General features: G+C 38.9%; 3 protein-coding genes across 6 annotated transcripts in view; 2 read left to right on the top strand and 1 right to left on the bottom strand.

The window, feature by feature from the left end:
• LOC118426326 (serine/threonine-protein phosphatase PP1-beta catalytic subunit-like) overlaps positions 1–6222 on the top strand; it is a 25286-nt gene extending 19064 nt beyond the window's left edge. For 2 of the 4 annotated variants that reach the window (XM_035835653.1, XM_035835663.1), the window contains exons 4-7: positions 2324–2395; positions 2774–2925; positions 3129–3263; positions 3651–4350. In XM_035835653.1, coding sequence (XP_035691546.1) covers positions 2324–2395; positions 2774–2925; positions 3129–3263; positions 3651–3758 — 467 coding nt within the window. In that variant the 3' untranslated portion in view covers positions 3759–4350. Of the gene's footprint in view, positions 1–2323; positions 2396–2773; positions 2926–3128; positions 3264–3650 lie in introns of all 4 variants that reach the window. The other 2 variants (XM_035835647.1, XM_035835639.1) reach the window with 2 other exon arrangements.
• A 522-nt stretch (positions 6223–6744) lies between these two features.
• On the top strand, positions 6745–12874 carry LOC118426206 (GTP-binding protein 2-like). The gene is made up of 11 exons (XM_035835475.1): positions 6745–7003; positions 7487–7513; positions 8067–8251; positions 8541–8646; positions 8776–8973; positions 9159–9333; positions 9527–9743; positions 9941–10076; positions 10362–10592; positions 11024–11185; positions 11445–12874. Exons 1-11 carry the CDS (start codon positions 6890–6892, stop codon positions 11601–11603), a joined length of 1710 nt encoding a protein of 569 aa, XP_035691368.1. The 5' UTR covers positions 6745–6889; the 3' UTR covers positions 11604–12874.
• Positions 12875–14808: 1934 nt separating this feature from the next.
• The window catches only part of LOC118426180 (heat shock protein HSP 90-alpha-like), a 5688-nt gene continuing 5235 nt past the window's right edge, over positions 14809–15261 (bottom strand). Inside the window, exon 5 of the mRNA XM_035835453.1 lies at positions 14809–15259. The gene's annotated coding sequence lies outside the window, so the exon portion shown is untranslated. The remainder of the gene's footprint in view (positions 15260–15261) is intronic.

Raw genomic sequence — 15261 nt, 5'->3', positions numbered from 1 at the left:
TCGTACATGTGTGGTAGTGGAAAAGATCGCCCAAGTTGGATTACCGCCCCTCCCCGCCCGCTTTTCTCTTCGTTGATGTGGACGCATAAAATCCAAATTTTTTTGCATCACAGAATGCGGGAAATTTCGTTTTAGAGGGTCAAAAATATCAATATTTCCCGGGTAGCATGCCCCTAACCCCGAGACCGGTCGGGCCTTCGGCCCTCTGATCCCTGGACGGCCTTTAACAGAGACTTTTTTCACGTAGATCGGAGAAGTGATATCAGACAAGGTAAGTCTTATAACCGTTGCAGCGTGAGTGTAACAACATCAAGTGCTACATGTTTGTATATATGTCATCAAAATGAAAACTCGGCTGTTGTAAAACTTTGGGAGATAACATATGCCCCAGCAGGACTCCAACGTGCGTAATTTGTTGATGCGCGGGTCTTGACACCCCGGGCCGATCGTCGTCACGTTCAAACAACGCTGCCGCTATTGTTATTGCTATATTATGTAATGATAGACTGTGTGTAATGGAAAAGGCAAGGAAAAATTTGTGGGGGGGGGGCCATTGAAAAATTTTTGTGGGCGAGGGGGGGGCCATTGAAAAATTTTTTGGGGCGGGGGGGGGCCATTGAAAAATTTTTTACCAGACCTATTTTGCACCAGCCCCCTCCCCCCAATAAATAACGTCAGGTCCCTAACAAACCTGGTTTATTTGGCAAAGGTATGTGTTCGTGGAACTCTAGTTACTAACTTAAAACATTTCCTGGAACAGTCTATTTTGGATAAACATTGCATTAGTCAGTGGCTTTAAGATATGGCAATTATTTTTATCATTAATTGATAATTGATAAAACAGGCATGATTCTAACTTTCCCTCCCTCTGCCGAATTCAGTTTCCCATTGATTGTGATATCCCATGGAACCTTAAAGCTATGTAAAGAGTAGGAATGGAGGTGACAGATTTAGTCCATACAAGAAGAAACACCTCAAGCGCTTAATCATTTGGTCAATATTTAGTGTGTGACAAGGACGCTTTAATGGGAAGCTTCTTTCTTAAGAGATTGTATGTACAGGTGATGGAGCAGTGTTGTTTGTTCTACTTTGACATTTACAGAGGAAAAGGATTTTGAGTGTAATCATACTGTTTCTGAGAAATGGATCTACAGGGCTCGAAATACACTTTTCAGTCAACTTGCACCTGTGCAAGTTAAGCCAAAGGTAACTTGCACCAAAAGAAACTTACTTGCACAACCCAAAATAGTGAACTGTTAAACCCTTATCTCCTCTTCTGAAAATTTGCAAATGTACGTGACTAGTAGTAAATGGGGATACATACCGGTAAAGACCACATGTTTGGATATTTGTTTTTCAGTAGCGTATTTTATTTTTGGTTTGAAATTGTATAAACTGTTTCATAAAAACTGTGAATTTAGCCTCAATTAAAGACAATTCAATGTCTACAACTCGATAAGATCCTTTCTTCTGGACTCTTCGAGTGACATCCATCACAGTAACTAGTCTTAAGCATCTCCAGAATGAAGTGGTAGAACAACTCAATACAATACATATAACTGGAAAAACCAGTTGAACATATTTAGTATGCAAATGTAACTCATATGCAAATCAAGGTAAGACAGCACCTTAGGAATCATTAGCATTGTAGAGATGGATTTGTTTAAAAAAATAGTTTACCTGGATATCTAACCAAATTTAGAAATAACAAATTTAGGCTTTTTTTTATTCAGTGTTATTTTCTTTTACCTTTCAATGACAGACAATATTCTCGGTGTGTGTAAGCTTTTTCTAATGTCAGGTATTAGAGGACAAAAGTAACTTGCACTGGTGCAAGTTTGGTCTAAACTTACTTGCACCACACCAATTTTACTTGCACAAACTTGCATATGCATGTGGTATTTCGAGCCCTGATCTATTAAGGTAACCATGGTATTACAGATGAGAAAATGTGGACTTGTCATTTAAATCCTAATGAGCAGTTAGTCAACATGTTATACAGGCTGTTTTGATTACAGCTGCTATCAATAGTCTGTGCATATATGCACCAGCAAGTGCTTTATCTCTATTCTTAGAAGAATTGACTTTTTTTATTAATCAAAAGGTTGATTAACAAGTGGACTATTGTACCATGTATTTAGTGATAATCAATATTACAGAGTTTGGTATGTAATATTTTGCATTCAGCACATTGTTATTGATATTGTACTCCTTCATTCCAGGTAGACTTGTGGTTGATTCATTAGTCCAATTTGAGATATCTGAGTCTTGAAAGAACATTATTCATGGTACATTTACAATAAATCAAACTATTGTGTTTCAGGACTGTCCCCTGACCTACAATCCATGGAGCAGATCCGCCGCATTATGAGGCCGACTGATGTACCAGACACAGGTCTGTATATATATACTTAGACTTCAACAGTTGTGTTTAAAAAGTCTCAGCAACTGTTACGTTCTGATTGTTATGTTTTTCCCACAAGCACTACAAATGATGAGATGTCACATTGCTGTGTCTTGTTTGTAGAAGTCAATAGCATGTACGATCATCCTCCCCCATTATGTCACTTTTTGTAGTGGATATGTTGATTTTTATTTGATGTGAAATTGAGTTGTCTTTTCATTGGTATGTTCTTCAGTACTTTGAAGAGACACCTGGCAATTGTTAAGGGTTATGGCTCCTAATTCCAGGATATTTTTTTTAAGTTATAGCAAAGAATGCAGTTGGTAAAGATTTGCTATGATAATATCACTAATATCATCACCTCTGCAGGTCTCCTGTGTGACCTGTTGTGGTCAGACCCGGACAAGGATGTGCAGGGTTGGGGAGAGAACGACCGTGGAGTCTCTTTCACATTTGGTGCAGACGTAGTCAGTAAATTCCTCAACAGACATGACTTTGACCTCATCTGCAGAGCACATCAGGTGTGTGTGGAAAAACTACACAATGAAGGACCACTTGCATTAAAAGACAAATAGATGTAAATTGAACCTTGGACCAAAAATCTTGAAGTTATATTATAGAAGGAGCTTTGTCAGGACATTTGAGGACAGTTGTTTCTTTTGATTCTGTAGCAGGTGCAACCTCCCAATTGTCCTTATCTTAAGAACTGTTATGTTGTCTCTAGGTTGTAGAGGATGGGTACGAGTTCTTTGCCAAACGACAGCTGGTAACGCTGTTCTCAGCCCCCAACTACTGTGGGGAGTTTGACAATGCTGGAGGCATGATGAGCGTGGATGAGACCCTCATGTGCTCCTTCCAGGTAAGGACTGTCCAACATACTGCTAGCATCTTTTAAACCTGTAGAAAATTGACAAAACACTGTCAGCAGCAAATGTGTTCATTTGTGGAATTTGAAGGCAGTTAAAGTGGACCCTATTTTCCCATACTCTTGTCCTTTGGTGGTTAGCATCTTTAAGGTAGCCTGATCAATGCTTTGTTTATGTGCAGTAAAGGTGACTGGACTTCAATCTTATGCTTTAGATAGTCCAGAAAGACTATGAGCTACAGGAAGTTTGTCCCCTCCATGGTATGGTTCAATCCATGCAGTAGTATTGAATTTTAAATCTCATGTGAGGAACTCTTAAACATGTAGCACCATGACATAAGTCTGCTTGCAGTATGCTTTACTGTGAAATTTTGATTTCAGATCCTTAAGCCATCAGAGAAGAAGGCAAAGTACCAGTATGGTGGCCTGAATTCTGGCCGACCTGTCACGCCTCCAAGAACCGGCTTGCCTGGCAAGGGCAAGAAGTAAACATCAAGTGGAGAAAAGTATTTACTCTCGTTAGTGCACTTGTGTACCTGTGGACCCTTAACTCTCATTTGGATTTAAGTCACATTATGTGTTTTTATGGAAGGGACTTTGTCATTGTACAGCACTTAGGACTACATGTATGACATTTGTACAAAGATAAGGCATGGCAATTGCCTTAACATATCATCCAAATCATCAGAACAGCTTTTAGCATCCCGAAGTTAGCAATGTGATTTTGAGACCTGGTCATGTAAAGCATGTCAGTGTGTCAATCCGTAGCAAAGTACAAGTCCTGATTTTTAAAGGTATGTTCTCTTTCCAATCTTACTAGTTTGACTGAGAGGATGTGTTATATTTGATAGTATTTGACAGATTGGAGGATGGAAGTGTTGGGAGAGTCAGAAGGCAACAGTGAGAGCAGAGAAAAATGGAAGTGGCTGGTACTTATGTCAAGTGGACAAGAGCAATATGATCCAATCAAGGGAGAGTATTCTTCTCTGGTGTAAAGATATTCTTTTCAGGTCAGTAACACTGAAAGTTATAAAGATGATTAGACAAGATGCCCTTTGCTTGGTTGTTGCTAAATTTTATCCACCAAGAGCCATACATGTACAATGAAGAACACATGGTTTGTGTCAGAGAAGTTTACCTGTCTGTATCAGCTTGGCCTTGATTCTTTACTACCTTTAAGCGGTAATGCAAAAATATATCAAGGTTGTCTTTGCAAATTTCTTGCATGAAAGGACGCAAGCTTACATTCACAAAATGTAGAATGCCTTACACCTTGTGTTCTACTTTGATGATAGTATTGGAATAGGAGACATGGCCACAGAAGGGCATGATGAAAACAAATTGTATAGAGTAGTGATATTAGAAAGTATAGGGACGTAGTTCAAAATATTGATATCTATATAGTGAGTAAGGATACTGATGCAAAGCATGAGAGACAGATTTTATTGAGGGTAATTAGAAGATAGAAGTATGTAACTTAGAATATGAATAAACTCGTCTTTCATCTTCACACATCATGGCTTTCTTACCAGTGAAAGAGATCTGTTCTATATTGTTTTTCATGTGTTACTTCTCAACCTTGGCAAGTTAACAATGTAGATGTGGTTCAAGCATTCTATTGTGTTACTTAGTTGAAGCTTCCAAGACTTGGATTTTGCATATACTGTAAACTACAAGTATTAGGCTGTATTCTATGTCTTCTGTTTTTCCTTAATTGTATTAAGATTGATAGCAAAGCTTACCTTGAATAATAGCAAAGATTATGTGGAAGAACTAAAAGAAAAAAAGGGACAAAGACAAGGCAGCTACTTGTGTAGCAAGCACATACGTTGTTGTTTCTTACTGCAGGGGAATCTGTGGGGGTATTTTCAAAAGTTAAGCATTGTTTTCTGAAGATACCATGGTTATGGTTGGAACACAGTGACAATTTTATATCACCAGCGGTACTACTTAACCTAATGTTATCACTCTGATGTAGAACACATTTGGCAGCAGTGAGAGGAGAAAATGTATGTTTTGGTAGAGATATATTTATGTCCTAACTGGTTACCACTATTTCCATGTGCTTTTGTTTGCTGACGTCACATTTGGGGAGTGAAATTTTGTATTCAGTGTTTTATTCTAGTGCACCAGAAGAAGTCACGAAGTATGTGTACTAAATAGAACATTTCAAAGAAAATACTTTGCTTTGGGGTTAAAGCTAAATGTGCACTCGTAAGTGTATGCTTTTGCATGGTCATTTAAAGGCAGAAGGCTTCTAGATGCTTCATTGCCTGAAGATTGTTAACTTTCTCTAAATGCATGTGCCATAATCTTAACTTGTAAAAATAAAAGTAAGCAATGTTCATTCTTCAGTCTGAACTGTAACAGTAATTGAAGGTCACAGTTAAAAGGAAAAGTATGTAGATTGTGTGTATTTTTGTGTGAAACACTCATAATATACAGTAGAGCTTAGGTGTTACCTCCAGATGACACCAGTTTTGATTTTAAGGATAGCTTTCTAGGGTAATTACATCCCTGCAGTTATTAGAGATGTTGGCATTGATTGTATATTACAGTTGCTTTTCACATGACCTGTGATTTTATTGCAGACTGGCAAAATGTTAAATTTCTGTGTGACTGAAGGATTTTTCCCTACTTGAAACCTCTACTCCTGTTTGAGTGTTACATCAGTAGAGTGGTAACCACAGGATTGAACTGATGTGGCCTTTGGGTTTCCCCAGCTCTTGTTGAAACCGAGCTACATGTATAGTTGAATTGTTACATTTGTTTCTGTGACTGCAGCATGTAACTTTGTAGAAGGGATGTTCCTGGGAAGTGTACATACTGTATTCCATGCAATGTGTACCGGTTTCACATCTCTCCAATGTTGAACCTTTGTGATGACTGAACATGAGAGTAGAAACAATCACATGTTTTGCACATGCACAGGAATAAAGAAACTGGAAAGCAAGTTGTGTGTTGTTATGAAAAGCACTGCATATGTTTTTTTTGAAAATCATAGAAAAAAAGGAGGCTTTGTTGAAAACAAAGGTATAGTTATATGGGCCTAGTTGGATATAAGAACATTAACAGGAAATGTAAATTGAACTGTGTAAACGATCTACCTTGTCATGCAATGGCAGTGTGCATAATTATGGGAAAAGAAACCAGATGGTGGGAATGTGACTGAAAGATGAATTATCACAGTGATGTACATTTGGATGCCATGATACATGTACCATCGCATCTATCACATGCAAGTAGACATGTTGATTTGCCATATGCAGGGTCACCATTTAACCTGCCTGCTGTCATTCGCATAGGCAAGGACAGTGGGATATTTCATAAACTTATAACGTTTGATTCGTAAAAATCTAGCCAATATTAAAGGTACAGTACATTAAAATGGCATCTACCGGTAGTATACATCTCACGCTATATATAAGGCACAGCCCCCTGTCAGTTGCCAAACATGAATGACATCACACACATCCGGGCACTTTGTTGTAATCACAGAGTGATGCAAGATGGCGGCTCGATTATGAAAATAGAAGGTCCTTGGACCTATTTCGGCAGCTTGCAACATTTCTGTGTTGCTTTTAGTGTGGTAGGTGGAATGATACGAGGGTAGAAGAGTCATGGATCCTATGTGCAGCCTGTTTGGGGACGAAAGCGAGCCCAGGTCGGAGAAAAAGAAGCGGCGGCCCTCCAGACCAACCAGCCTGGACCTTAGGCCCCGGCTCCCGCCTGAGGTAAACAGATAATTTTGCCGGCCGGCGATTTTTATTTATTTTCGATGTTGTTCAGATTGATGGTTGTGTAAAACAGTGATGACATTTGTGTTAAAACGGACAGCACACGCATTTTTATTGCAATGACATTGATAGTGTTGTTATTGTGATGGTGAGTTGGGGGAGGGGCTATGGATCGTCGTGACCTACATTTGCCACGCAGACTGTTTTTCAGACTATTTCCAACTGTCCATTCAAATTCCCACTTTTCTGAAAGTAAAATGCACAGAAGCAAGTTGATTCTCCGTCGTCTATTGCGCGTGCATTTTCTCGTCGCCCAAGGTGACTTGCGGCGTTGCTAAGGTGCATGTAACCCTAGACAGGGCGCCAGTGTTGTCAAACAAAGGACCGTGATTTACGACACTGGTAGGTGGTAATATTAGCAGATAAAGAAAAGATCTCATTTCAAGTGTTCTCTAAATCATGTTTTTTTCTTTCTTCCAGGTTGAAGAAGGCAATGTTGAGTACAAGGTACGTACTAGAATGTTATGATACTGCAGTGTTGATAAACAGTGCCAGCGAGTTGCTGACATGCCCAACATACCGGGTTTCATTATTTATAGCTTGAGTAGCCCCATGACATTCGTCATGGATGAAGAAAAACCTCAGCAAAATACAGCATCTCTTGTACTAGCATGTTTTTTTGTACATGGTCTTAATGACAGGATAGCAAAACTCCCTGGTGCAAATCATTTCCTTATCGCTGCATAGAAATCTACCTATTGCAATGATATGACCATCAGGTCCTAAACTGGGGTCTGTAATGTTTTTTGGTTTCATGTTTCAAAATGTCATTCTGGTTACTTAAGGGCAGTCAAAGGGGCCACAGTGGTTAAAGGGAAGACACTGTACATGTACATATATGGTATTGCTATGCCTTGCATCACACAAGTGATTGTGCAATATGACTGATTGCCCACCTGTTACATCACCTCAAGACTATTCCAGCTTTCATACAATTGTCAGCCATGTTGATCAGATGATTTTTTGTTAGTAATCCACCCTTGTACTGCTTGTATAACAGCTGAAGTTGCTGAATCCATCTCCGTCACGGTTTGAGCACCTGGTGACCCAGATGAAATGGCGGCTGCAGGAGGGCGGTGGGGAGGCCATCTATGAGATTGGGGTGGAGGACAGCGGGATGATGGCAGGCCTCACCGAGGACGAGCTCAAACGGTCCCTCTATACCCTCAACAGGATGGCAGAGAAGTAGGTGTTCTTACTGTGTTTATTTTGGTATGGTCTTATCCCACACTTGATATACTTGAATCTATGAATTATATGTTATTAATGGTACCAATGGGTCAATGCATTGTCAATACAGAAACTATATCATTAGTATATGTGTAATATTTGGTGTATCATGGTTCTAGAATAAATTGTCAGTTAAAAAAAATCATATGTTAGTCTCTCAGGAATGAGATTAATGAGACATAACTTCATCATATGCCATCACTTTGTAACATTTTAGTGACAATCTGATGATTATGTTTACCAGACTTGGTGCTACCACTTCAATTCTAAGAGAGAGGGACATTGAAGGTGACGAGGAAATTCGCAAGGCAGCAGAGGTGCTGGTTAGGAAAGTGCCTGATGATCAGCAAGTAAGCTTGTACAAAATGCTATTTTCTTTCATCTGTGTAATTGATAATTTTTTAAAGTCAAGAATGCAAACTTTCTGGGATGATATGAAGTTTTACTGAATAAGTAACTTTGGTTTGTTTTACCTTTAGTTCCTAGACCTGCGCTTGGCTGTTCTGGGGAATGTGGATGCAGGAAAGAGTACTCTGCTGGGTGTTCTGACTCAGGGGGAGTTGGACAACGGGCGGGGTCGAGCCAGGCTCAACATGTTCAGACATCTGCATGAGATCCAGTCAGGCAGGACCTCTAGCATTGGACATGAGATTCTGGGTTTCGACAGTCATGGAAATGTAAGTGTAGAACATATACAGTACCATTCATTTTAATGTCTTCTCATTTCTGTACTGTTTTCTTGCCTTTATACTTTTCAGGTTAGTAATTAGTAATTGTTACTAAGAAGTCAATATGGATTTCGGTAACTTAAATCATACATATAGGTACATGTATCTAGCATAATGTCATATCACATTCACAGGTCATCAACTACAATGAGAATCGCACAGCAGCTGAAATCTGTGAGAGTGCATCCAAACTGATCACCTTTATTGACCTTGCGGGTCACCAGAAGTACCTCAAAACCACCATATTTGGGCTGACAGGCTATAACCCTGACTACACTATGCTGGTCATCAGTGCTAACACTGGGATAGGTAGGCACTTTCTGTATTATGTAAAATACTTTCTGGACAAATTGTAGGGAGCTAACTGCTTTGTTCTGATATCTCTTGCTCAAGAAGACTTGACTGTAATTCAGTAATTCCTAATATCATAACCAATACCCTGAAGTTTCTAGACTGCATTGTGCAAAAGTTTCATGTTTCAAATGCTTGTTCCCTATCACAGTTGGGATGACCAAGGAGCATCTTGGTCTGGCACTAGCCCTAAAGCTTCCCATTTTCATCGTCATCAGCAAGACTGACCTGTGCTCTGCAGCGGTGACAGAACGCACACTGAAACAGGTGGAGCGAGTGCTGAAGTCTCCTGGCTGTAACAGGATACCCCTCAGGATAGAGAATGAGGACGATGCCATCACTGCTGCTGCTAACTTTAACACTGACAGGTCAGGACGGAACATGGGTTTCAAATGATTGTTCAAAGATGTGGAATTAAAGAAAATAATGTGAGGACATGAAATAGAAAAAATCACATTTATTTATTGCATGCATGTTTTTCTAAGGCTGTGTATTTTAAACAAAAGTAGATGAATGTACTGTTGAGCCATGGTTCCAAATTCTAAGAGGTATTTACCTGTTTCAGAATAACCCCCATCTTCAGAATATCAAGTGTAAGTGGTGAGAACCTGGACTTGCTGCGACGGTTCCTGAACGTGCTGCCCCCTCCACACTCAGGCAAGGAGCAGGAGCAACTCATGCAGGAGCTTACAGAATACCAGGTCAGGTCATGGTCTTTGGCTTTGTTTATGGCTCTTCTTTAAAATTTATCGAGACATCAAGCTTGAAGGTTTTAGCACCCTATTGATAGCATCTTTTTAGATATTGGGAAAAAAAATCAATTGCAAAGGTAATTTTTTGTCACTGTATTCCTATGATGAATGACTGCTGATGTTGATTCCTGAGACATTTATTTTTTTACAACAACATCAGATTTTTTTGTTGAGATGAGGTTTTTGAGGGATTTCATAAATTAGCATACTAAACTTAGTTCTCTCTGTTCATAGGTTGATGAGATGTACACTGTGCCAGGGGCTGGGACTGTGGTGGGAGGGACACTGTACAGGGGAGTGGCACGGGAGGGAGACAGCCTGCTTATAGGGCCTAACGAGGCTGGTAGCTTCCTCCCTGTTTCAGTCAACACTGTCCACAGAAACAGGGCACCCTGCAGAGTGGTCAAAGCAGGCCAGACGGCAACTCTAGCTCTTGGAGATGTGGACAGGACTGTTCTCAGAAAGGTATGCTCTTCTTGATGTTTTGCAACATTCTAGCACTACTTTTATAGGACCATCCGCTTGACTTTACTGACCAGTTTTCTGTGTGTGGCCCTACATGCTTAGTACTTGTTTTGTTCACATTGGTATGCAAATCTCCATTTATTTCCATTTATCTCATTTTGATTATGATTTTGAGTTATATTATGCTTACGTTGTATAACTGATTTGTTTTACTTTACCATTTGTAAGCTAAGTTGTGTTAATTTTTGTTAGTTCTCGCTATGTTACCATTTATGTTATTTGATATCGTATCAATTGCTTTTATGTTGAATGTATGTACGGGGGTTGCCCCCCAGGGAACTTTGAAAAATGCCTAAATTGGCAATATGTAACCCTGGTGAAATAAAAATAAACAAACAAACAAACAATAAAGTGAGGTGTTTGTGCTGCAGGGCATGGTGCTGCTGAGCCCTGAGCTGCAGCCTGTGTCGTGTCTGGAGTTTGAGGCAGAGGTCCTGCTGCTGTTCCACACAACCTACATCTGTAAGGGCTTCCAGACTACCGTCCATGTGGGGAACGTCTGCCAGACAGCCATCATTGATGAAGTGGAGGATGTAAGTATCATACATAGATGACTTTTCAGCACATTGAATGCCAAGATATATGTGCACAACAAAGTATCTGTTTAGTATTTTCCCACTACATGTAACCAATGGAACAAATGACATTAAGATTGATTAATTCTGCCTGGAAGTAGAATCTAAATCCCCTTTTAGACTGCTTGAGGTTGCTGGCTCCAGCAAGATGCAGATTAAAGACTGTCAGTCACCAGAAGAACAGTTGTCTTCATACTGCCGTGTATCTGTTCTGCAGGGTTACATCACCATCAATCAGAAGAGAAACATGCGCTTCAGGTTTGTCAAACATCCAGAGTACCTGCGGGAGGGCACCAGGCTGCTGTTCAGGGAGGGCAGGACTAAAGGTATTGGTACTGTCACCAAGGTATTCCCGTACACACCCGTGGACAGGTGAATCTGAACACCTGCATTATTGGGAGGATTGAGATAAATCCCAGTAAGATATTGACTTTAGAGTATTACATGAATGCATTCATCTAGCATGTTTTTATCCAACTTTGTAGGCAATGGCATAGTATCAAATACTGTATAATGTACTGTCAGTATTAAGGTCTTGGCTGTAGAGAATTTAGATCTACGGGTAGGAATGCTTGCTCTGCATTATACCTACCGTGTACTTAAATCTATTTAGATGCTGATGATTCAATTATAGTAATAGGGAAAATAAAAGTTGTCAAATGAAAGTTATTGAACATGCATCAAACTATAGCAAAACTATTGGGATGTGGTCTTGGTGTAAACCTTTTTCTGCAGTTGACAAAAAGTTGTTGGTACTTCTAAGCTGCTGTGTTTTATCATAGAAAATGTCCTTACCGGTATATGTATTTGTAAAATATTTTATTGCACAAATCATTGTTGAGTTTTACATTCTTTTGAAATTATCATTTTATAAAAATGTATAGCTGGCCTAGCTGATTTCATTGAAAGATTGAAACGTATTATGTTGTACTTAATGAGAAAATTTATAGAAATGTATTAAGTATTTCTCATGAGAAATGTATAAAATGCCACTCATTAGTTTCATGGTACAGCATCTATCTAGTCAGCAATTGTAAATGTTACATGGGTAAATTCTATGTATATTAGTTCACTGTACAATCATGGCATCCCCCGAAGTTTTGATGTGATTTTATAGGTACTACATGTTGTAAATCGGTCATATGTTATTTTGCTCATAATGGTCGATTTCCATGATGATGTGTTTTATCAACAGACTTCTGTTTGGAGCTGTTCCAAATAGATTTGACATGTAGTGGATGATATCCAACATTAACTGGGAAGATTTTAGCCAGTGTGTGTTGAATTGGGTTTTTGATGGGTGTGTTATTAACTGGTTTCCCCTCAGGAAATATGTTGTAATCCTGATGGTTTCTGATGAGTGTTTTAGTGCATGTTGCATTTATATTACAACAGCTCTTATTGTACATTGCTACATTGTATGTGTACCTTGTATATAGAGTGAAAAGATATCTACATTTTTACAACATTTTTTGTATGTCATTTTGTCCCTCAACATTGAACAATAGACTTATGTACTTCAAGATTTACGGTTGTCTGGACAAAGGCATTGGTAATTAACTCAATAACTATATGTTCTGAATTTATTTTGAATTGCAACAAGAAAATCTGAATTCACAGTGGAGCAAAATACAGCTCGTGCATTTCTGTCTTTGCCTTCTGGCACTTGCATAGCTATATATATATGTATATAAATATATAGAAGCAATGTATCTTCATGCACAAAACCACTACTTTAATATATCTTGAATACAAAAGTAGAGGTACACTAAGAAAGTATTTTGGTTAAACATTAATGATGTTCATTTTGGCAAAGAATGAGTACTGTCCAAGCAGAGGTTTGGCTCCGGCTGTTTTTGAAGCCTTAATGAAGGCGTTTTTATCACGCTTTATTTTGTACCATTTTCTTTGTCATTTGTGGGCAATGACCCTAATTGACGCAGCTGCAGAAGGCCCAATTTGAGTCCATACATTCTTCTATCCAATTTTTGACTTGTAACAGGAAAATTTAAGAAACATTTCATATTGGTGAGACAGTGTAGGGTGCAGACGTTCAGGTAAGGTAAAAACACAAGGTTTTGGTCCATTCTTTAGGCCTGTGCTGACCCCTAATTTGAAGTGGTCGGTCCCTAAAATGACGTCATGAAAATCTAAGATGGCGGTATATTTGAAGGCTGCGGCAACTTCCGCTGGTCGTAATTTTTAAAAATCAGACTTTTGGACACTTAAGATAGCGGGCTGCTGTGTGGGGTGAGTTCTTTAATATGACCTGGAATGTTCGCGGATGAGATTTTGACACCCTGAACTTGCTAATTTTTACATTATTGCCTGAGCAGATTTCTATTGGTGGTCACTGCTCTTGTCTCACAAACATTGAGAAAATGGTACAAAGATAAAAATGCCAAAAAACAGTTGGATGGAAACTTCTGCTTGGAGAGTTAAGAATGAGCAGCTTTCCTTTCCAGTCAGCTCAATAACCAAGGACGCGAGATGGTACATGAGTTCACCCACTGCTTTACTATCCTAGCAATTTTTTATGGGTAGCGAGTGTAAGATGCCGCGGTAGAATACAGATGGTACCCAGGCTATTACTATCCTTCCATCGTCACAAAAATAGCAACAGTCTGGATGTAATAGTAATATTGGAAATCACACTTTCTCAGGGTCATCCTTGTCATCTAAGCATGTCCCATGACTGCTGTTCCATTTTAAGCTGATAGGTGGTGCTGCAGTGCAGCGTTGGATAGCAACTCAACTATTTTTGCAAAGCCTTTTTGGCAGTCAATAGCTTATAATTATGTAAAATGAAAGTTCCACTGTACTCTACAAACAAATGTTGAGCTCTGGTTGATTTACAACACCTTTTTAGTTTTTGTTGGGTTTTCTGTTTTATTAGGTTTTTGTACCTGCCAGCCAAACTTGCCATATAGTAAGAAAGCCTAACGAAGTAGTAAATTTTACTAACGCGGCTGAAAAGATGTTTAAAAACAAACTGGAGCCTAATCCGTGCTTAACGAATACTCTGAAGGAAGGTGTCCTGAATACACCTTTCTCACGCGGCGGCCATGATAGATCGAAGAAGAGGTCAATGAGGCAAACAGACAAAACTTATTTCTAAAATCAGGTCCCATTTAGTTTTCCCCCAAACCACACAAATTTTCATGATATAAGATAGAATAATAAATATTACAAGAAGTGTTATGCACCGAAAGATGTAGCAATTTGGAGTAGTGTAGACTGACCCCATAGTCCCTTAAGAGATGCAAAATAACAACATAATAATGCAAATTTTTAACGAATTTGCAGCCATTCACTTATTGGTCAATTTCCTAATTGGCAGGCTACCATTAGTCGAACTGCTAATTATGATGGACAGCCTTTTGTTTGCCACATTGAACTCGTTTTAGATCTATCATGGCCGCCGCATGAGAAAGGTGTATTGTATTATACAATGATGAGGAGCAAACTTAGCTCATAGAACTAGTGTGTTCCAAAACCGTCTTAGATGTATTTGTGTATTGTTCATCCTTTGCCTCTGGTATGCCAGATTGATTAACAGAATACACACACAACCAGAAAACTGCAATTACTCAATAGTTACTTTATTTTCATGTTCATTTATCATCCTACAGAAAGTAATAAACATGAGAATAAGTACCACACAAGGACTCACAAACATCTGTTTATATCCTAGTATTCTATCATAGTTTTGTTTTTGTTTTTTTGATGAATCACACTTTGGAGTGCTCACTTTATGTTACAAAAACTGGTGACATTACAAACAATCTACACTACCACTAATATGACTACAATACTATTTTTCGTTCTTTCTGAAAAAGGAAACACTACCTATAGGTGGAGGATTTGGGCAATAGAACATCTATCGGATAAATGAAACATGATCCTGCATCTTCCATTACTTCTTAATTTAAGACTGGGACCAAACTGTTCATAGTCGAAGTGTAATATGTTTCTTAAATAGTTCCTTTCCTTTATCTCCATGTTGGTATGGTACAACAAACATACAGGAATGT

The sequence above is a fragment of the Branchiostoma floridae genome, chromosome 1 (genome assembly GCF_000003815.2).
Source record: "Branchiostoma floridae strain S238N-H82 chromosome 1, Bfl_VNyyK, whole genome shotgun sequence".
Classification (NCBI taxonomy): Eukaryota; Metazoa; Chordata; class Leptocardii; order Amphioxiformes; family Branchiostomatidae; genus Branchiostoma; species Branchiostoma floridae.
This window is presented reverse-complemented; position numbering and strand designations above follow the sequence as displayed.

Coding starts and splice junctions, on each gene's coding strand:
- LOC118426206 (XM_035835475.1), top strand. CDS start 6,890: ATGGATCCTATGTGCAGCCTGTTTGGGGACGAAAGCGAGCCCAGGTCG. Junction 7,004..7,486: donor GGCCCCGGCTCCCGCCTGAG/GTAAACAGATAA, acceptor TCTTTCTTCCAG/GTTGAAGAAGGCAATGTTGA. Junction 9,744..9,940: donor GCTAACTTTAACACTGACAG/GTCAGGACGGAA, acceptor TACCTGTTTCAG/AATAACCCCCATCTTCAGAA.